Consider the following 22100-nt stretch of genomic DNA (forward strand, 5'->3'; position numbering starts at 1 on the left):
TACCTAACAACTCATTATTTGTAAAATACGGGCTTTTGAAACGGTTTTGAATTTTCTTTGGGGAAAAAAAAAAAAACCCTGTCGAAATTCAAATTATGCTGTCAAAACAGAACATTTTAAATATGAATATTTTCAAATTTTGAAGTTCTGAGAAAAATCCTGGGAGAAGAAGAAATTAGGGGAAGGGTGGAAAATATTTCATCCTTCCTACCATTTTTCCAGTGTCTCCACAACTACTGATTAAAAGGCAAGACTGTGTTGAAGGCAACCAGACAGCTAATAAAAATATTTTAAGCACAATATTTCCTTCATAAGTTATATAAAAAGATCCTACATCCAAAGTCATTTGATGTGGATGCATTTGGGTTGGGTTTGTCGTTTTTAAGTCACATTGTAAACTGGTTCACACTGGAACTGCTTTTCAGAGTTGGGTAAAGGTTTGAGGTCTACGCTATTGCAGAAATGTAATAAGTAAAAAAAAAAAAAACAAAACCACTTTTAGAGACCGAAGTCAATATATCATTACATTAAGAAACGTTTAAAGGGTCCAAATGTCATTAAATAATTATAAATATTCTTTTAAAGTTATATGATGATTCATGTTAGCAAACAACCTCAAATTTTACACATTTATAATTTAAAAAAAAAAAAAAAAAGAACATAGCCGAACACAAATACTATGTATACCATTTTGGCTCTAGTAATATATATTGCCATTTTCATATTTTGCATAAGTAATAGCATTTTGTTTTTTGTTTTTAAAGGTTTTGGTTGTTATTTTTGGTTTTTGGCTAATCGAAGGCAAAATGAACAGATACAAAAGCAAAAAGGAAACCCTGGGGTTGTCTACACTAACTTGAAGACTTGTTCTCTTTAAGTACCCAAAAACAAACCAAAAAAGCAATGAACACAGAGAAGTTTGACCGTTATCTGCAGCAAGGCTCGGACAGAGTTTTTTGGGACAGCTGTTTTCATCTGAATGTATCATGGCAAAATGGAAGCAACTCGATCTTTGCTTTCCTTTTTATGTGCACCAATACAAGCCAGTTGAATTGCACTACGGGTGTGAAGAGGGTCCCATACGTTGTATGATTGCAACTGTAGCTGGAGTTCATGGTTAGGTTTTTTTAATTAAAAAATAAAAGGGAATGCAGCCTTTGCCTTGCATCACCATGTTTCTCCTGATAGCTGGGGAGTCCGTTCTCTCCTCATTGGCAAAAGAACTCACTAGTTATTACAACACTCTAGACCAAAAAAAAAAAAGAAAAAAAAAAAGAAAAAAAAAGAAAAAAATGGAGGGGGTGATTTTTTTTGTGTGTGTAAAAAGTACATTTTAAATATAAAACAAGGTAAAATGGTTCCAAGAAAAAAAAAATAAAAATATGTGCTTTGATCCACATAATCTGAAACACGGGTTGTTGTGTGTTGGTAACTGTTGTGTTATTTATGGCCATTATCATCCCATCTACACAGTTGCACATATAGGTAAAATCTTTTTTTTTTTTTTTAAAAAAAAAACACAAAAAACAGGCACTTCGTAGTTAGTTGACTGTTTGTTTGGTGGTTTTTTTTTTTTTTTTTTTTTTTGGCTCGCGGAGGTCAGGCCGGCTACAGAAGGAATCTCAGTACGGCCTCCAAACGGACTCATCCATTCTGCCACTAGAATTCAAGACGGTTGGGGAGCTGCTGTGGCTGCCATCCGCCTCCACACCGTCACTCTGGTTGGGCAAGTTAGGGTTTAACAGCGTGCTGCCGTTGGACGTGGTGGTGCACGGAGGAAGCATCCTGGAGGGGGAGCGGTCCCCTCCCGGCACCATGGGGAACTGGTATGATCCTGACGAAGTGCCATAGTAGAGATATGGAGTGCTGCTGGTCTGGAAAGGTCCACTTTGGTTTTGGGAAGAGCCGGGGTAGGGTGGTGGTAGGTAGGTGTGGTAGTGAGTGGTTGCGGACATACCCAGTGACATGCCTGAGGTGACTGGCGGTGTATAGGTAAAGGTGGCTGGATAGTGCATTCGTGGGTTGGAGAAGCGGCTCTCAGTGAGGGATGAAATGCTTGTGAACTGCCTGGGATCTGAAAATGGGCCCAGCTCTGAAGCACCTAAAAAATTATAACAAAAGACGGGGGAAAACAATTCTGTAAATACCATTTTTTGTATCACGTGATGATAGAATTTTATTTTTCTAAGAAAACCCACTTCTTTTGGCCCCCAAGAGAACAGCAGATCATATCAAATAATACATTACAAGGAACAGAGTCATACACCCGTCTTCTACAAGCGCTGGGCCAAACTCATCCCTGGTCTAACTCCACCGATGCCAATGGAGGGAGCAGCATTGCCAACCTGAAGCGTTCAAAGGTCACAAGTCAGGCGGGGGGTGGGGGGGGGGAACAAAAATCTCAAAAATCAAGAGATTGAAAAAGAGCCAAAAAAAGAAAGGTGGATTTGGAGTCGATTTGCCTTCTGGTTTCTGAGCTTTGAGGGTTACGTGTCTCCGGGTTTTTGCCATAGCCTCTCGAGAAACTCGGGTCTGGTCGCACATGAAAGCTGAGATTTCCACCTCAGCGCACGCTGTGGGGAGCTGGGGTTTCGAGAAATGCAGAAATTACCGTGCAACTTGTAATAAAACTACAAGAGTTGGCAACACCAAGTTAGTTGCACCACTGACACCAGGGGAGTTACACCGGGGTGACTAAGCCCCACTTCTTGCCTTAAATCAATTTATGTAGGTGAGGATCTGCTCAGCCACTTCCTATGGCCAAAAAGTATTATTTGCTGTATCTGAAGGACGGGCAAAGCCACTGAGCTGATAGCAAAGATGCAAATTTTACTTTTCAGTGCAGTCGATGGAAAATTACAAGCCCGACACTCTTCTTGCCATTGAAAGAAGTTGTTTTCCTATGTAGTCTCTGCAGTCTGGTTGAAAAAAAGACCACACAGTTTACGGCTACTGTGAACGTCTGGATGGTAACACTTGAATTGGAGTCTAACACAAAACAGGAATGGGTAAACTCATTTTGCCTGATTTCTAATCCCACATCAAATGCCCAAAGTTTTGGAGCAGAACTGGAAAGCAAACGTTAGCAGCTTGGTGATCGTCTTAGGAGACTGTGGGATGGACAGGAGCAGAAGAAAAAGATGGTGAAAGCTCGTGTTGAGAGCCAGAAAAGTGGAAAACAAAAAGGATATGGGAAAAGGGACGGGGGGAAAGAAAAAAAGCCTAATGAAGTGCAGTTCAAGAGGAAGGCAAATGCGTCAGCCAGTATGCAGTAGATACATATATGCATTTCTAGAGAGATGGAAAAAGTGGGATACAAATAAAGGGGAAAAATCATGAAATCATGTGGGGCCTCCCTGTGCTTCCCAGCCGACACTTCTACAGCTTCACAGTCCTCTAGATCCAAGGGTTCCCCCATCTCTTTGCCAATCTACCAAATCTGATTCACCTAAAAGGAAAATGCAGCATCTGCTAGATGCCAGCTGACGTGTTAAACACTGGAACACCCTGTGTACCCTCAGTGCGAGACGCAGCCATGCTTTCCCTTGTAGGCAGGCCTTGGGTCCCGCCAGCCCTTCTGCCCTAGGCCCCCTCTAGCACCCACAAGGGTGGCTGCTACCATAAGCCACAGACTCAACAGACCCTGCCATCTTGCGTGGCACATTTTGTGATTTAGATCACCGTTCTCTCCTGTTCTACCGGCTCATTTAACCCACGCCTTCAAGATAGCGTCAGGCAGCATCTAAAAGCCAGAGCGGGGCAAAGCTCAGGCATGGCTTGGGTTCAGGCCCGGGGACCGGGCCCACAGCCAGCCAAGAGCCCAACTCCCGCAGCCTGAAACCCGGGGATTATCACCTGCCCTCTCAAAAGATATTGAGTACAGAGCTTTAAACGGGCAGTAAAAGCCCATTTTTAACTCTGATGACAACGTGATTACGATTATCTTTATCTGGAACCGAATCAGTGACCTAGGGGTGAATGGGTCTGTCTCCACCATCAAACCCTCCAACCACAGCACCGTGGAATGTAATATAACTTGTACCTTTACAGCAAACACTCTACTACTTGATGCAACTTCTTTCGTTCCCAACTGCAAACAATAGCCGGAGGCGATACCACCCAGCTTCAAAGCTGTAATTTTGGAACACTATCCTTTATATTGTGAACAGGTCTGATACGTATCTGGAAATATAAGGTTAGAACATAATTTCCCCAGCTGCTCAAAATACTGAGTTTAAATCTGCTACTGCTTATACTCCCTTTTTTTTTTTTCATTGTTATTGCAACTCTCCCAACATGAACAGAGTTGCTCTTAGTTTACCCTGATAGAAGCTAAACAAGACTTTTATAATCAAAGGTAGAATTGTTACGAGTGTAAGGGTGCAGAAGAACATTGACATTTTTTGTTTCTTTGCAACCAATGCTTTTTTTTTTTTTTAAATAACAAACTATCCACGCAGTTTTACAAATTAAAAGGCAATCCCCCTTTCGGGGCTAGATCCAAATATTATCTGCAATGGGTGCTGCCAAGAGATCGTGTATGTGTCAAATGGCTGGGAATGTGCACACCACACATAGGCATTTCTAATGCGGGGCTACAGACCTCCTTACATACCCTAGTAAATCCACACTTGTTTGTTTTTACTGTTGCTTGTAAAGCACAATCCTATTTACCCAAAGGCCAAATAACCATAACCCTTTCTTATCTCACTCACGGCTGTGTCTGCATGGCTCCTGCACACTCACTTCTCCAACCCCCTCTTCCGCCCAAATACCTTTTGCCATCTCCCTAACTCCCTGCACGAGGTTGCGATTTGCTCCCAGCCTTCTGTATCTCCAGTGTGTAAAGATATTGTTGGAGATCAGAAGTTTTCGGTGATGCCTGTTCTAAAGCCTCTTTTCTAAGTAAGCCCAGAAACTTTTTAAAAAGTTTCTAAAATTCAGCTTCTTGCCATCCTCACTGCTATGCAATCTCACCGATGCATTCTCACCCTCCTCCTCCTCTGTGCTACCTCCTTGTGTTAAGGTTGATTTCGGTTCTAACTTGCAAACACCAGATGAATATTCATTTATATATGTTTAGCTCTTTGCTGAACTGGGTAGATAAACAGCTCTTCTGGGTATGGCACCCATCTTTGTATATCTAGTTGCGCACAAATAGCGATGTCGATCAGCAATATAGTAACATGACAGTGCAAGTAAATAATTTATTTATTCCTCTCCCCAGCAGGATTAACGATTTATGCTAATTTTTCCTCCATCAGAGCAAGAAAACAATTTGCATCTATGAATTCCCACTCTCGTGATAGCTTGTATTAAACGGGTGAAGCGCAGATCCTCCGCCCCACATCGTGGCCACATGATTGCGAAACCACACTTCTGTAAAGAGAAGAGACTTTATTTTGTGCTGCCAGAAAGAGAAACACGGCACCAAGCGCAGCAAGTGATCATCTTTCCCTACACAGTCTGATCAGCTCGCCGTGCTTGACAATACCGAAAAAAAAAAAAAAAGTATATTTTTCAAAAAAACTCTTTACATCTGAAGGAGCCCGGGTTAAACTGTTTTTAAATCTTCCAGGCTGATTGCTCCCTAATGTAACCTGGCACTCGAGTTTTCTGAGAGCTATACGTTTAGAACAGAAAAGTGGTAATGTTAACATGCCAATATATATGCTAACATCCGAGATTCAAGAATACTGCTCCAGTGTGTTTCATATTTAGAATAAGAACAATTAAAATTCCATGTGGTTTCACTTATTTTGATGCAGAAGCCTCATTAAAACCCCTAGACTTGGGCATTTGCCAGCAGCCGACTAAAACGGTTTTGCATTTGCACTTAAAAAACAATTTTACCTGTTGCAGCTTTGCAGCTCTACCGTTTACAGCTGAACGCGCACCGTGGTCATTTCTCTTTTTCAGTTTACAGATGCCAGCTAATGTCAGTTAATGTTCATTTCTCAATGAATAAGCTGTGCTTGTGGTTTGCAGAAAATAAGGCAACAAATTTCTGCCAGGTTTACGGCACTTTGGCCAATCGCTTCCAATTATTAAAGATCATAATGTACTGTGGATAGATTAAGTCCTTGTGGGTATAGCCAGCTGACGTCTACTTTAAAGGGTTATAGGATAATTTTATAACTTACAAATATTGCAATTTGCTTTGTCATTTTATGCTATAAGGTCACTACCAAAAAAAAAGTCCCCTTGGCTTATCACATTATGTCTGATAGGGCAATTTCTAGCACACCAAGTCAATGCATAATCACTGGATGCAAGAAAACAGCATGGTGCTGTATTTGAAAGTCACTGAATAGTCTGTCTCAAGGAAATTCAGCTACATAAAGTTAAATATATTTACCAGTGGCTAAATGATTCACTTGTGTTTTGGGGAGCTTCGGTGTTCAGACGTTCGCTGAAGCAGATACTAGATTTTGTGGGTTTTTTGTTCAATAGTTCAATTCAGGCTGGGACGTAGCACTAATTGATCTATTAAAATTGTTTTTTCCTTACCTAACATCTACATCTATGAATTACATGTGCAGCTTGGATTACTTACAGCTGATAGTACTGCCTCGTACGAAGTATGCCACACACTTCACATGATGAGACGATTTTCAGTCTCTTACAGCTTTGCCAAACTTTAAACGTTCTGGCTGAAATTGTCCATGCTGGGCGTCTGTCTCAGGCTAAATTGTGATTTATGCATTTATTTGTTTTTAAAATTTCAGCTGAAACTCTTCTGCTGGGAAAAATATATTGTTTTACTAATCTTAAACTCTGAGGAGCCTTCCTTTGAAAAGCTGTACCAGTTCCACGCTTTGAAGTAAGGACTTGAACTTTGGAATAGGAGTGGCTTTTGTGTGAGAGACGTTGCCATGAAAATCCAGCCAAATATGAACAAATCATAAGCATTCTGCCTAAAAATGGGCAGAAGAGTCTGTGCCCCCAACAAAGACACTTGTCCAGAGACTGGAATGAAATCCAGGAGTCCCAAGTCCCAGCATTTTATGAGATGTCTGCAAATACTGCTGACACATGGGGCCACCCCCACCCACCCCCATGCCAGCGCAGATCAAGAACCGGGCCATTGGTGGCTCCATTCACTGGAATGGCAGAAGCCTGCGGGAAAGGAGCTCAATGATGGTCCGCATGGATGGTTGTACGATATTGCAAAGAAAAATTTGGGAAGGCGGGGTTACTGGGGGTTTGCTTTTTTTAGAAATCTGAGAAACTATAAACACAACTAGAGACAAACAAAGGGATATTATTAAGGTTACCATGTGAAGAGTGAGAAAATTAGGAAATACCAGCATTCAAGTTACTTTATATGCACTACGATACAGCAGGAGGAGGTGCTATTCTTTTTACACAAACCCTTCTGCAGGCAGCACACAAGCTGACCTCCTCCGGAGATGTATCAGAGCTGAGGAAGAGAGAAGACCGTTGTCTATATATCCCCCAAATCCACTGCTGGAAGAAATCATAAGAGGTGAAGCAAACAAGGCAAGGGAGACCCGCTTATTTTCCTGAGCAAACTGGATTTTAGACGTGTTTCTGCCACACAGCTCCTACGTGACTCAGTTGAAATTTCTCCAAATCACATTTTTACTTCTCTCATTTTCTGTGCCCAGCAAAGACACTGGCTTCTGATTTGCACGTGCGCTAAATATTCACAGCTGCAGCTGAAGCCAACAGGAGCTCAGGTCTGAATATAAGGCTAAAGACAGAAAAAAATTCATGATGTAGGTGACACACAGAAGGTGCACTGAATTACAGGAGACCTTGGAGTCAGTCTCAGTACTCTTTTTAAAGCAGTTTCTTTCTTTCTTGGGAATAGTGCACTGCAACGAACTGCATACAAATGCTATGGCAGAAATATTAGCGCAAAGCCCATCAATAAATTAAGAATTCCTTCTTCAGAGCGGAATTTAATGCTCTGCAACAAGCAAGGCCTGAGGAAATGCAAAGAACAAGAAGAAAACAAAATATTGAAGAGTTGCTCATTAAGTTAGCACTGTCCATCCTGTGCACTGAACGAGACAGGAATCCCGTGGGAAAAGTATCATGTGATCCTGTAATTAAAATCTGTAATATAATGCATAAGCAGAATGAGGCTGATTTAAAGTTGCACAGGCAATGTAAGTACTGACATTTCCCAATTTCTGAGCATTTAGTTTTGCAATCTTAAGGATTCTTTGCAACGTGTTTGGATGGGGGGCAGTGATTACTCGCTAGCTGGAACTCCGGTTTCCCCAAGCATCCTTCTGTATCAGGCCGAGAGCGTTATTTCGCTCTTCATTTTGTTAAATTCTTGTCACCTGCCTCTGCTAGTAAGTATTTAGTGAATCAGACACAGCACGATCCTTCTCCTGCCTCCTTCCAGGCAAGATCTGGATTCTCCAAAGGTGCCGTGCCAGCTTCCCCCTGGATGCTGCTGCAGGATGGAGCCTGGGACTGCAGTTCCCAGGGATCCCAAACCACCTCCCCGTGTATCTATTCCTTGCTGGAGCCGTTAGGTCCTGAGCCTGCAAAGCTACGGTGGTACTCAGCTTCGTGCCAGAGCTCAGGGACATCCTCCCACACAGGAACCACCGAGCATGTGTCTACGAGGGCGAGGGTCCCGCAGCGCCGCAGAAATAACGCGCGGGGCTTCTCCCTCCCCGCTTCACTTTTGGGATGCGCACGCGTTGTCTGGATACTTGCAACCATTTATCAGAGGAAATGGTCTGTTTTCTAATGCCCTTCCCCTCCCTTTAATTCAGAAAAAAATATTTAAAAAAAAAAAAAGCATTTTACATCTTTTTTTTTTTTTTCTTTTTTTTTTTCCCCTAGGTTACCCCAAGCAGGTCTCCTGGCAAACAATAGCAGCAGAAAAGGTGTGAACTTGCCCCCCCTCCTCCTTCCTTCACCTCAACAAGGTGTTAACTTCAAGGCCTAGTTGGGACCATTTAAACTGCAACATTATTAAGCACAGCAGTCTCACAAAAGTCAGAGGGAGGAAGGAACATTTTAACCCCTTCAGAGCCTCACGCACAACTCACAAGAACCAACTTCTCATGCATCTCTTCTCTCCATCCCTCGGTACCCCAGGTCACATGGTAAACTGCACACTTGTGCCTTCTGGTATTTAGGTAACAGGACTGTGGCACCTAAAATACCACAGATTAATTTGCAGATAGATACTTTCACTGATTTTATGGCGCAGCACCTAAGCCCTTTGCTGGGAGAAACACCCCATAAATAACATAATTAGCAGCAACCATTAAAGTACCACTCACACAAATAGAGGGGAGTGTTTCCCAAGCAGAGCTGTTACATTGCTTAGCGGCAAAAATTGGGGTCTCTCTGCACTTCTCCAGCCTGGGCTCCATCATTACCCGCTCTGCTCCCTCAGCAGGACTTTTCTGCTGGACGAACTGTGCTGGAAGACTTTCTTTAGGCACCTAAGTCTTGCTGGGTGACACTATGCATCTGTCCCTGGAAGTGTTCAAAAAACGGGTAGATGTGGCACTTTGGGACATGGTTTAGTCTAGTCTACCCTTGACTGGCTTAGAGTAGACTTGGTAGTGTAGGTTAATGGTTGGACTGGATGATCTTAAAGGTCTTTTCCAACCTAAACGATTCCATGATTCTATGATGCACCTCAAGAGGTAGCTCATCCTAAATTTAGGAACATCAGTGGGTAGAAATGCCCCCCGCGTGTGGAAAAAAGCAACAACAAACCCCTCCTCGATGGACTGTTGGGAGCAGAAATGGAGCTACGAAAAGCACCAGCCACCACTGTCTCATTTATAGACGTTGCCTCTTGCGAAGCTTCACTTACACAGGACTCATAAACCTTCCTAACGAGAACCACAGGAGGGGGACAAATGGTCACGTTACAGAAATACGTCCTTGGCTGGCGGCTGTGACCTGCCCACCGTGGATGCCCGCTGACCTGGTGTGACGGGGAGCCTCTTCACTTCTCGGTCTTTGCTATCTCATCTCAGTGACTTCAGTCTGGAGCTGCCCCGGGTGATTCAGGTGGAAAGGAATTGGTAGCACGTCAAAATCCCCCTGCTTGTTTAAAGTCTCAGGGCCATCTATGCGTTATGTTGGAAGCAACAAGTAACTAACGTTTCCTGGAAATAAGCCTAGCAGCTCTGCACTGCTGCATGGCACAAACACGCACGCAGGCGGGTATTGCGCTCTGTTCAGTTTTCCCCAATTTTTCCTGCCTGAATTTCAGCCGCTGCTGTTTTTCGCCAACCCCAGCCGAAACGCATCAGAAGGAACATTTGAGGCTTTTCTTGGATAGCAACTTCAGCAGCATTGTATACAGCAAGGGGGTGAAACCGCAGGGCTGAGAGCTGCAACGCATGTACGGTGACGGCAAGCATCAGTACAAGAGTCCCGTATAAATCCAGTGAATGGGAAGACAATATACATTGGGGCTAGCAGTCTACTTCATTACTTTTTTTTTTTTTTTTTAGAAAAATGTGCCTTAACTATCCAGTATAAATATTTGTTTCCAATGTTGTCATGAATTGTACTTTTCCACTGCATGCTAGCAACTCAGAAATACCATCTGATCCTCAAGCAGACACAAAGAAACTATGTTTTGCAGGGGCGGGGAGGGGGGGAAGCCCTTGGTATTGCTCTGTAATTTCACCCTTTAAACCCCTCTTTTTTCCTCCCCATCCAAATTTTCCTTTCGAATCTCGTTCAACTCATACGCATCCCTCCTGAGGACAGAGGATTCCTTGCTGGTTCTTGATTAAGAGTTTTTAAGAAGCCGGGAAGGAAGATATTCTTTGAAACTGGATCTACTGTAGGATGGGAGCCAGCACACAGGACACCGTGTCTTTCAGAGAGGGCCACACACAGTGCCACTCCAGTCATATGACTTCTCTGTCACATCCTGAAGCCATTTCCAGCTCGTGTGCGAGTTTGTACTCCCATTTAGAAAAGGATGGGATATATTGGGAACACACATATGGAAACACTTTCAGGGAATCAGTTTCCATGAAATCCATAATGAGCCAAGTGGCTTCAGATGTGGCAGCGTGCCTCAGATTAGCCAAAAAAAAAAAAAAAAATGGAGGGGGGGGGGGAGAGAGAAAAAGAAGGACAAATCTAGCCTTTTAGCCCTTATTTCAGTCACCGGGGGGGGGGGGGGGGGGAAGAAGTTAAAGCCCACTAATGACTTATGGCTACCAAAACAGGGAGCCACGAAAAAATGCACCTAAGGAAGCACGGCTCCCTCCTGCAAGTAACGGTGCCGCGCTCCGCGCTCCCGCGGCTCCCAGACCCTCCCGGCAGCCGGGCTGGCGCGGGGCGGCAGCGGCGGGGCGGCAGTGGCGGGGCGGCAGCGGGGCCGTCGCCCTGCCTGCGCCAGCGCGCGTGGGTCGGGCAGGGCGCCCGCCGTGCGAGAACATGTGCGGGCAATTAAGAGCGTTTCCAAAAACTGCAGCTCGGCGATAAAGCGTTCGTTAAGCAAAGCTCCCGAGAAAGGGCTGGGTTCCTCCGCTGGATGGGCTCGACTGTACCTGGGTCACATGAAAAGCAGGATTTATGGCGGGGTGATGAGTTGGGTGCTCGGCGGCGACGTCGCCCACAGGGCGTGCATCACCTGCCTTAACGCGCTCCAGCGGCCAGGAGGCGAAGGCCCAGGGCACCCCCAGGTGCCCTCGCCGACGGGCACTGGTGAGCGGGAGCCAGGGAACGCGCAGCCCAAGCCCGGCCGATGCCAAACGGCATGGCAAAGGGCCGGAGGCCACATCGGTCCCCGGCAGGAGGGAAGCAGCCAGCTCGTCCGAGTTAGCGTGGTGCCGGAATAATTTTTGGATGGCCAAGGAAGCGGGAAGAAGCGCGGAGCAAGTGGCAGGAGTTCAAACGGGAACCGCCGAGATGCTACGTGCATCTCTGTGACAGCTAGCCGCGTCTTTATCACGAGAAAATAAGCAGGAATTTGGCTGCTAATTGGGGCCGTATCCTACAAACCCTACTTTTCCTGACAAACAAATGACTCCACAAATAGTCCCTCTGTTTTCAATAGGGTTACTTGCGGTAGGAGGGACCACCCAACACGAGAGGATCAGGCCCTCTGCTCCCGCGCTCTGCGGCTCGCTTAAACTTTCCACAGCCAAATCCGAACACAAAAATCCCCACGAATTGCAGAGCCTTTTCCTCCCCGCTGCTGGAAAAGCCCTGGATGAGCAGCTCCGTGGAAAGGTCTCTTGTGCTATTAATATGATGCTCTCCCCGACTTCCGCCCCCGAAACGGGGATTTGCGATTTGTTTCTCAGGCTGTTTCTTTCCACTCGAGCCCCAGCGCAGTGAACTAACTCAAAACTTCTGCATCAAGGAGAAGGTCTCTTTTAAAGTTTTGCTTGGCTTTGCTTTCAAAGAGTTGTCTGTATATTTTAGAATATGTAGAATTTGCCTTTGATTTAAACCTCTGTCTTAACAATAGACAAGAGACGATTTCTCTACTGAGTGATTTAAACAAAAACAAACATATTTTGGTTACCCGGGCCTTGTTCTCAAAACGCGCTTTTTTTTTTTTTTTCTCCCAGAGTGAAATCAAACCCTACAAATTGTTACGCTTCTGGCCAAAAAACCTTAAATTCACAAACGTAGCTAGTCCAATTTTTTTTTTTCCTGAACAATATCGTACACGGGGGAAGAAAGGGCACCTCCCCAGCCCCCAGACACCCATAAAACACGAAACCCCCTTATCCAAACAATTAAAACCACACTTTTCCCCTCCAAAATAACTTCTCCCTTCAACGGACATTTGCAGCCTCGGTCCCTGTCCACATCCAGGGCCATGATGTTGTTTTTTTTTTCTCCTCCCCGGCATGAAGTCCGGTGTCCTGGGAGGGTAAGCAGGGACACCTCGAGCTGTGGGGAGGCCGCTGAAAGCGGCTGCCGGCGTCGGGAGCGGGAGCCGCACGGGAGCCCGCCACAGCAGCTGCTCCGAAGGGGATGAGGGCACGCAGCCCACGGAGAACTTCTGGATACTGGAGAAATGAGAGGGGAGATACCGGGGAGGCATTTCCATCTTAGGTTAAGGATTTTAGCAGCAGGCGAAATAACGCTGTTGGAGTGAAAACAGTGGAAAATAACTCACCCAGCGACGGCCGGTTTTTTCCCTTACAGTGAGAACAGAACATTTTCCCCAAGTAACACGAACAGCGGTAACGTCAGGCCATGATAAAATTGTCAAACACATCAGCATGACTCGAGGCCCACCGGTCAAAGGAATTTCATGAGGCTGCGGGTGCGAAGGAGCCCTGCGGGGAGATGCGTGGGCAAACACCGAGCCGAACCGCTGCGCCCGTGCCGTGGGGCAGAGCCGGGCGGCGTGGGGACGCCACGGCCCTCGGCGTCGCAGGAGCAAAGCCGCGGCTCTCGACAAGCCGCACAGCAGGACTCGCCGCTGCGCAACGCAGGCGCGCCCCGAGTCACCGTGAGCTCCGGGGAGACGGAGGAAACCTTTGCACGCAACCACAGGGCTGTTTTTGCTAGAGCTGCTGCTCTACGAGTCAAAAATACTGACCAGTGCAAAGACCTACAGAGCTTTCAATCCATGCATTTAGGCACTGAATGCCCGATTAGATACCAAACTGCCATCAAATTCAGCAGCACGCAGATTGCTAAACACGGTTGTATGCAGGACTAGAGGCACTGTATCCCTTTTTATATTCAGCATTGCATGACTTTAACACTATATGACTTTCAATCTCATTTAATAAAAGCAGTGTAAAGGCCTCCGTGTATTTTTTTTCATTCATTTCAGACCCAGCCTGAGTTTCTTACTAAGTTCAGGCAAACTGCTGTACGCTAAGTTTCAATCCATTATAAGCTTGTCCACACAGCATCTCCATTCATCAGCTGAGCTGAAGCTTAAACCAGCCCAACTTTGAACACCTCTAAATAAATGCTTCTTCTCCATAGTGTAAAGCCTGAATATGGTTTTTATCCTCCCAGGAAACTGGTGATGAGAAAGAGAAACAGACTTTGGTCTGTAATAGCTCACATCATAAACACGCTTTAGGCTGTTTGCCGTATGGCAACTTCGGCTACACCACTAGCAGCTCAAATCACTATTGATGGTCTAAATTTAAAATCCAAGTTACCACGTCTCAGGTAAACCACAGTAACAGTCACTTGAATGGCCACAGCTCATGGTAAATGTGAGATACTACAATTCTGTAACAGAGGATTAAGTTAAGACTCACCACCTTGCACTTGCCATAGGCTGTAGAAATGCACGCTCCTACCAAAGTCTAACTAAGCCCGCAGTTGAGTCAGGATAACCTGACTAGCCTCTGAATTTGCTTCATTTCAAAAGAGAGCTTGGACAGCCTCCAGCTGGGGTGGTAAAAAATAAATGTATCGTGGAGATATTGCACAGGATAATTGCATATTGGCCAAAAAAGTGTATGTTACTTAGAAGTTTAGAAAGCCCACTTACCCATTAAAGCTCATTAAAAGGGGAAATGTGATGCATTGCTTTCTGGCTCTTGCTACTGATTTGTTTTGTGACTTCGGGCATATAATTTGATTTTCCTGGCTGAATTTTGCTTGCTATAAGATGGATATTTTAATACTTCATATTAGCCAAGTGACAAAGGTCAGTAGAATGGTTTGGAAAATACTATGAAATCCTTTGTTGGAAGATGTTGTAAAGTTACAAAGATTAAAGGGAAAACCCATCAGACATTTTTATAAGCTCTTCAACAGGTGAAGGCACAGAAAAGGTGGAAGTCAGACAGAGTAAAGAGAACTTGGCTTAAAATAAACTTTCATACGCAATCCTGATATCTGAAATAAAAGAGGCGTACAAAGTCAGCCTTCAGTGGTCTTCATCTGCTTGAGAAAGCAACAGCTAGAATTGCTTTAAACTAAACACCCCTCCAGCGCATCTGCAGAGCAGACCGGTGAGAGCAGAAGCTGGCCCGGCTGAGGACCAGGCGCCGTGCTCCAGCTCCACTGCGGCTGGAACGGCTTCCTCCATGGGCAAGCAGCCTGTCCTCAGAACAGCTCCAAACCAGTCTGGCCCACCTATGTGGGCCAGGCCAAACTAGGAACTGGTTGGGTTTGGACTGTCCTTAAACCCAGCTTCCTATCTAGTTTTGGAATCTAATACGATGGCTCCTACTTAGGCTCCGGTGGTACTTAGATCCTCCCCTGCGCTCCTTTTCACCCATAAAAACCCCCAACATGTGTTGGCTTTTAGCAGGAATCAAAATGAAAACAAAAACAAACAAAAATCCCTTTAGAGGGAGATATTTGAGAGAGGAAGAGGGAAGAAAGGGGGAAGAGAGGTGCCTTTTTCCCATTGCCAGGATTCCTCTGTGGCTCCTCCGACCATGCCAGCGTCCACATCACAGTTCCCCGGGACTTCCTCTGAGAAGCTTCTGCAAGACGCCTCTTCCAATGAGCCATTTCATCTCAGGCTTATGTGGCAGTGATTTTGGGTCAGCAGCCCTCCTGGTGTTTCTGAGGCACTTGCTTCCCTTCCTATTTGGTAAACCAGTTACCTTTGCAGAAGGTCTCATTTTCAGATCTCGTCCCTAGTCCAGATCCCAGCCTTTGCACTCTGCGCCCTAGAGGCAATCTAAATGTTTATGCTACTTCTCGCAGAGGTTTCTACTCTATACCTTCCCTCTGTCAATGCTGACAAACCCTATGCAGCTGCACATCTATTCACCATGCTACAGTGAGGACTCCCACTTTATGGCCAGCAGCCTCATTCAGAAGCCCAGTGATATTTTGAATGTATTCATAAAGCCCCCATCACTTCTCAAGCATTTATTCATATATTCTTTTACAATGTTAGCTTTGACTTCCTTTGTTTTTAAGTTTATTTTCTAAAAACCTTTTAACTGCACCAAAATTATCTATTTCAACCTTAATGAAGTTTTTTGGCTGGGATTTTTCCTTCTTTGGGACATGGTTTTATTTTTGTTTTCAGTGGCAGCAATACACATAACTTAGCTGGCTACACTTAACAGGAATGACCTGCAGATGTTCGATCCTATTTCTGCCCAGAGGGGCACAGGTCATATGATCTCTGTCAGTCCTATATGACTGCGACACTACAGACCTATAGGAAATAGAAGAATTGATCTAGCGGGTCCTCTGGGGTTATTCCCACCTACCTAAGGGTAAGTAGATTCACGGAGTTCTATCAACAGCTATTAAATACGACGATCCAGATATAAACCTGCAGCTTTGGAAACCCCTACAGCTTGGACATATGTATATTCTGGTTTTGCAATCCAGGGGAACTGAGCGACCACTTCTGGCCATGATGAGAAGGCGATGGGTCCTGGATGGACCCTTGGTCTAACCTGGTGGGGCTGATCTTCTGCCCCACTCAGCTTTTTCAATGACGATGCTGACCAGCACTGCTTGCCTCTTATTACAAGCTGTAACAAGCAGCTTTGTGCTTTCTTTCCTGCTGCCCCTGAAGCCTGGGAGGAGGTGAAGAGCCACAGAGCTATCTCATAACCCTCCTTCAGACATCATCCTTGCACTCCCTTCTGACCCATGCTCACTACCACCCAGCTCTAGCGAGGCTGCAGCCACTGCTAGCACCTTTCTGGCTCTCTTTGTGCTTTCTCAGTTCCCTCTTGTATTCTGTTGTACATCTTGTAACCAGTTGTACTGCATTTAAGAGTGCAAATTCATAGATGACAGGGCTGACCTCTCTTTTTTTAACTCCTCTTCTTTAATTGTATAGTCCTTAGCACAATGGGATCGGACTTCCAGATGCTACCGCAACACAAACAGTATTAGCAGCCCTCCTGCCTATCACGCGGTCAGCGGTGATGCCAGCAAAGGTCCATTAGCTATTCAAAAATACAGCCATTACTTTGATCACTGAACCACATCGCCTTCAGTAGCCAAACTTGGGTGCTCCAGCTAAAGTCAAAACCTCACGTGAAGCCTTGTCAAGGGGACTGGCAAGGGGACTCATCTCCAGTTCATGGAAATCTTTCAATCCCACATTCAGCTTTCAACTCAATACAGAACATAATTTCAACACAGAATTAAATATGGCAAGCTGTGTTTTTACAGACATCTACCACCTAAAAATGACGTGCCTTATACATTCTGTCCGGTACCTGTGCTGCAATCCTGTTTTCCAAGCAAGCCCATTGCGCAGCCTAATTATATAAACTAAAACAAGGTGGACATACCTTTAGCTGTTGGCTTCATAACATTTTGCCAGTTCTAGACAGTGCTTGTTTAATAGAAAAGGGCATAAAAAACCACTGATGCCTATGGATCAGACAGTGATAGCCCAGTTAACTATTAAAAATAACAAGTGGAAACGACGCATGTGGCATCACTAGAGCTTGTGTAGGGACTTTTCATCTCAGCTAAATGAAAGAGTCTTTGTGGGTACCGCTCCTAATCCAAGCATACCACTTTCCACTTCTCACCGCCAGAGAAATGTGATGTTAAGAGGCAGAAAGATCGACGTGAGATGCCCTATCCCTCCATTTTGCTTTCAGAATTGATCCTTGTTTTAACCCCCCAGGCTGTTTTTCTCTGCTGGTGCTCCCCTTCTCTCAGCACGGTTGCTCCTCTTTCTCACAAGAGCCCAAGGAGGCTTTCTCCAGCTGCCTACACTCAGCACTTCTGTATTACAAAATAACATGTTACGGCAAACATTCATGGCTACCACAGGATGGAAGGTCAAGTGGGTGGTTAGAGAGACCTTTGGGAAAAACAATCGGGAAGCGTGGAGGTGCCATGGCCCAGACAGGGCTGAAGACACAGCACACTGACTCCTCCTCCACCAACGCCACAAACCTCCCTGCATTAAGTGTACGATACCTCTTTTGCCAGAACTAAACTTCTGCATGCAACAACAGCATTGCCGGGTCCAAGTAATCCCAAGGATTTAACGCAGTTTCAACTCTCCATTCACAAATTTGCCCGTGGAATAATTATGAACATGGAGAGCAAAGAGGCTGCTCTGGCTGGGTGCCTGCTACCCAATGGGACCACAGCCTGAGCTCTGAGCTGCAGGCTTCTCTTTGCTTTTGACAGAGCAAATGCTAGCTAAACCTGGAGGAAAAAGCTGCCGTGACTATAGCTGAGTTTCTTAAAATGAAAGGTTAAACAGTGTATGAAAACTAGGGGAGAATGCATATCCTGTTGTCCTATTCCTGCATCTCCATCTAGGGTACTGGGTGATGAATTAAATTCATTTTGTTAGAAAAAATGGGAGGGACTTTACAATTAGGCAAATATAAAAGCAGAAAAACTCCTAAAGGAATTGCAGAAGCCCACAAAGTCAGTGAAAACTGCTTTCTCAGTGCGTTTTTTCAGGTGGGTTGAAAAAGTAGTCCCACTAGTAATTCAACCAAAAATAACTCCTTTTCAGCGGATACCGTAGGAGTTTGGCTGATTAGGGAAGGGAACTTCCACTATTTGATAGATCATAGTGAACCCACAGCAAACTTGAACGACCAAAATATTTTTGCACGGTGCCCCTCCAGCCTCCTCGCAAGCCAAACCAGTCCCGCAACGTCCAGTTCCCTGTGGCTTCTGCCACCTCCCTGGGATCCACCACAGCAAACCTCCTTTCTTGACCACCTCCTTCTTGTATCTGCCACCGCCACAGGAACCCACTCGAACCTCAGAAACAAAAATCAGTGCTGCAATCTGGCAGACAAAGTTATAGCAAGTTCAAATGAGTGGAAACTAAAGTTAGACAAATTCAGACTAGTAATAAGACCCACATTTCCAAAGTGAGCTTAATTAACATCTGTAACCAAAGGCTGTGGTGGATTTTGCTTCCCTGGAAATTTTTAAATGAAGACCAAGTGAGTTTTGGTTTTGTTTGGTGTTTTTTTCCCCCCTCAAAGGTTATCCTCAAGTTCAAATGAGAGCCAATTTGGGGAAATCTTACAGCTGGGTTCAAAGCAGAGGATCCCATGGACTTCACTGTATTAATAACCTATGAATCTATATATCTGTGGAAAGCTCCTTATATCAAATTATTCTCCCCTGAGCTTTATAGGTGAAGCTCCACCATTGCTAGAAATCCTTGCTGTCCCCAAAACTCCTTGGACACGGAAGCACAATCGAGCACCGTGTGGGTGCAGGGTCGGGTGCCCCCGAGGAGACCCTGCACCACCCGCACACCGCTCTTGTGGACATGGGGAACCTGTCCCAAGCTTGGGAAGGCATTGCCTGCTTTGATCCCTTCCCTCGCTCTTTTGAATCAGTCTGAAAGCAAATATTAAGAGATTTCCAGATTAGCGTCCCCAAATACCCTCCCTTTATGCATATGAAATAGTTCCTTCTCTCTTAATAACATCCTTTATGAGCCACGTGAAGGTGTGCACCTTCCTTTTATCTCATTCATCTTCCTCTCCTTCACTGCCTACGTTGTTTTCTTTTGTATAACCAGAGAAAGCCTGAACCACTTGCACTGCTCTTACCTTCACTTTCAGTCACCAGTATCAGCCCAGTATCACCAATATCAATGCTCTTTTAAATCTGACAACCAAACTGGCATGACACCAGATCCTCTTCTGCTAAAACATCCATCAAGATGGGAGGAGATTTGGGCATCTGTAAAATGGGGCCAACAACTATTACTAAACCACTTCAAAAAGGTGTTGTGAAGTTCTGCTAGGCTCTAACACTCCCCTCATGACCAAATTCTGCATGGCCAGAAATGCAAGGAAGTTTCACCAAAAGTCAAGACAGCTCCAGCTGTTTCTACCAGCAGCAGTTTTTGCCTCTTGAATTGTATTTTTTAGTGTAAGATTTGCAGAATTGAGCCTTTTAAACCATACAAGTCCCGGAGGGCATAAGATACTTTTCTACCTATCTTGTACCAAACACAGTCACAGTCTGAGAAGGACCAAATTCTCCCACATTTTACAGAATCATTTAATAAATTCAGCTTGTGCAATTAATCAAACCAAATTCAGTGCAACAAAGACTCACAGCCACAGAGATTTAAGAGCAAAATGAGTGATCCTGATCACCCTATATGTACCAGAGAGCTTCATATATGGGGTTAGATTCCCTCTCCGTATCAGGCCACACATGGTCCTGCATCAGACACCACTGCTGCTTCCATCCTAGGCAGAAAACCCACGGCAGTTCCACCAAGGGAATGGAGAAATCATCATATGCCTTTGCACAAGGATGAAACAAAGAGCTTTGTCCCACAGCCTTCCCGTTAGGAGCTTATTGACTTTATTGGGAGCACACATCTAGGTAATGGCTCAGGATCTGGCCCTTTGAAAGTCTGGAATCGAGCGCTCGGTTGCCCCATTAACAATTAGCATTCTGTTTACAAAACCCAGCAGAGTCAGTAAGAATAATCATTACAAAACATGCTCAGACTGTGATTCCGGTTTAAGTTAATATAATTTTAATGAGTTCTTCAGAAAAGGCCTGGCACTTATGGAAAAATTTCCTTAATTAATATCAGACCCTAAATTAGTAATAAAAAAAAGCCTTGAATATCATTTGGTCTCAAGCTGGAACTAAAGTATGTTTTGGCATCATTACTAACTGTTAGCAGCAAGTTCTGGAAACAGATGCAAATCTTGATATGTGTCCTAAATATAAAACACATTGCAAAAAAAGCTCAGATAAAAATATATCTATACATCCACATATATTGGAGTGTGCTATTTCCTGCCTGTATCAGCAACAAATTTATTCCATTTAAAAACATTCCACTTGTTTCTTTTTGGTATTTTTTTAAATCCCTTATTTCAGGAATAAAACTCTTTCCTTCTGCCTTCATTTTTCCTGTTTATTTCCTCTCCCGACAGCCGTTTTAAGTAAATGAAAAGGGCTTAAAGACACGCATTATAATATTCAAACGTCTGAAAATCAGCCCACTTGTTTTACCACCTAAATATCGGTATAGGTGCCTAATTTGAGGCCACCCACACTAGAAAAATTTGGCCTTCATCCTTGAGGTAGGGATCATGCAATGCATCTTCTGGACAATTACTCCAATGAGAGATTCTACCCAGCAGAGAGGCTGCTACTGAAACCCCACAGATGAGTGCCAAGGTGCTGAGATTCCCAGGCGGCACTGAGTGGGCAGGAGACTAAAAATGGAAAACCTGTGGTAAACAAAATAAATAGAACCACTGAAAAATAATGAAAAAAAAAAAGACAAGTTATGGGTTTAGGGAGGGTAGCAAAATGAGCGGGTTGTTTCTGAAGACCTGAGCTCTCCGAAGTTCTTTACTTTGCCTTAACTCAGTGTCACCGCGCAGGGAAAGCATTGAAAATTAGCTACGAGAAATGGAGACAGAGACAACCTTGAGTCTCTCAGCTTCCATTTTCAAAAAAAAAAGAAGACAGAGTGAAAATTGTTATAGTCACCAAGAAAAACACCGCAGCATAGTGAGTGCACCAGAAACAGAGCTGGCTTCTTGGGATTGCCAAGAGCCTGAGACAATATTGCTGAAGCGTGAACTGCTCATTCATTTCAGGAGCTGCTAACACCAAGGCCGTTGCTGGCAATGGCCACGGTATTAACCATTTCTCTGCTCCCCAGCACATGTAAAGAGGAAAAGAATTGTATTTTGGAGACAGCACTAATGCCTTCTCTTATTAAGGGTTCTGTCCTGAAATGGGCTTATTACCCACAACGTTTAATGAAGTTAGTAGGAATTAAGGGATGCAAGAATACCTACCTCACATGAGCACAGTTTTTACTTGGTAGCTGTAAAGTTTTCTGAGCTCTTTAGAAGACGATAAACAACACTTCTTTCTTAACATTAATATTTTTTAAAGACTAAATCCCCCCCAAAAGGGAAAATACTTACTATAAAGATCATGCGTGTATGTGACATTAAGCAAAATCCAAGGTAATTCATATTCAGGGCTAGGAACCCAAGATGATAACCAGTACAGGACCTCAAGGAAAACCAGCCCATCACTGTGAGCCACTTTCTCATTAACATACAAACACTAAATCCAGAGGTTCAGCTGGAGCTGCTTCCATTATATGTGTTTTTTATTTTAAGATTTGTAGGCTTACAAGAATGAAAATTCAGTTGTGTAAAGGAACAGTATTGTCACTGATTAGGGCATGGCTGGCATTC

At 44.5% G+C, this 22100-nt stretch overlaps 1 protein-coding gene across 6 annotated transcripts in view; it reads right to left on the minus strand.

The window, feature by feature from the left end:
- Positions 1 to 1622: 1622 nt before the first annotated feature.
- RUNX2 (RUNX family transcription factor 2) overlaps positions 1623 to 22100 on the minus strand; it is a 152682-nt gene continuing 132204 nt past the window's right edge. For all 6 annotated transcript variants that reach the window (XM_075708010.1, XM_075708015.1, XM_075708013.1 and 3 more), the window contains one exon: positions 1623 to 2101. In XM_075708010.1, coding sequence (XP_075564125.1) covers positions 1623 to 2101 — 479 coding nt within the window. The remainder of the gene's footprint in view (positions 2102 to 22100) is intronic.

This window comes from Pelecanus crispus, chromosome 3, assembly GCF_030463565.1.
Source record: "Pelecanus crispus isolate bPelCri1 chromosome 3, bPelCri1.pri, whole genome shotgun sequence".
In the NCBI taxonomy this organism is placed as follows: Eukaryota; Metazoa; Chordata; class Aves; order Pelecaniformes; family Pelecanidae; genus Pelecanus; species Pelecanus crispus.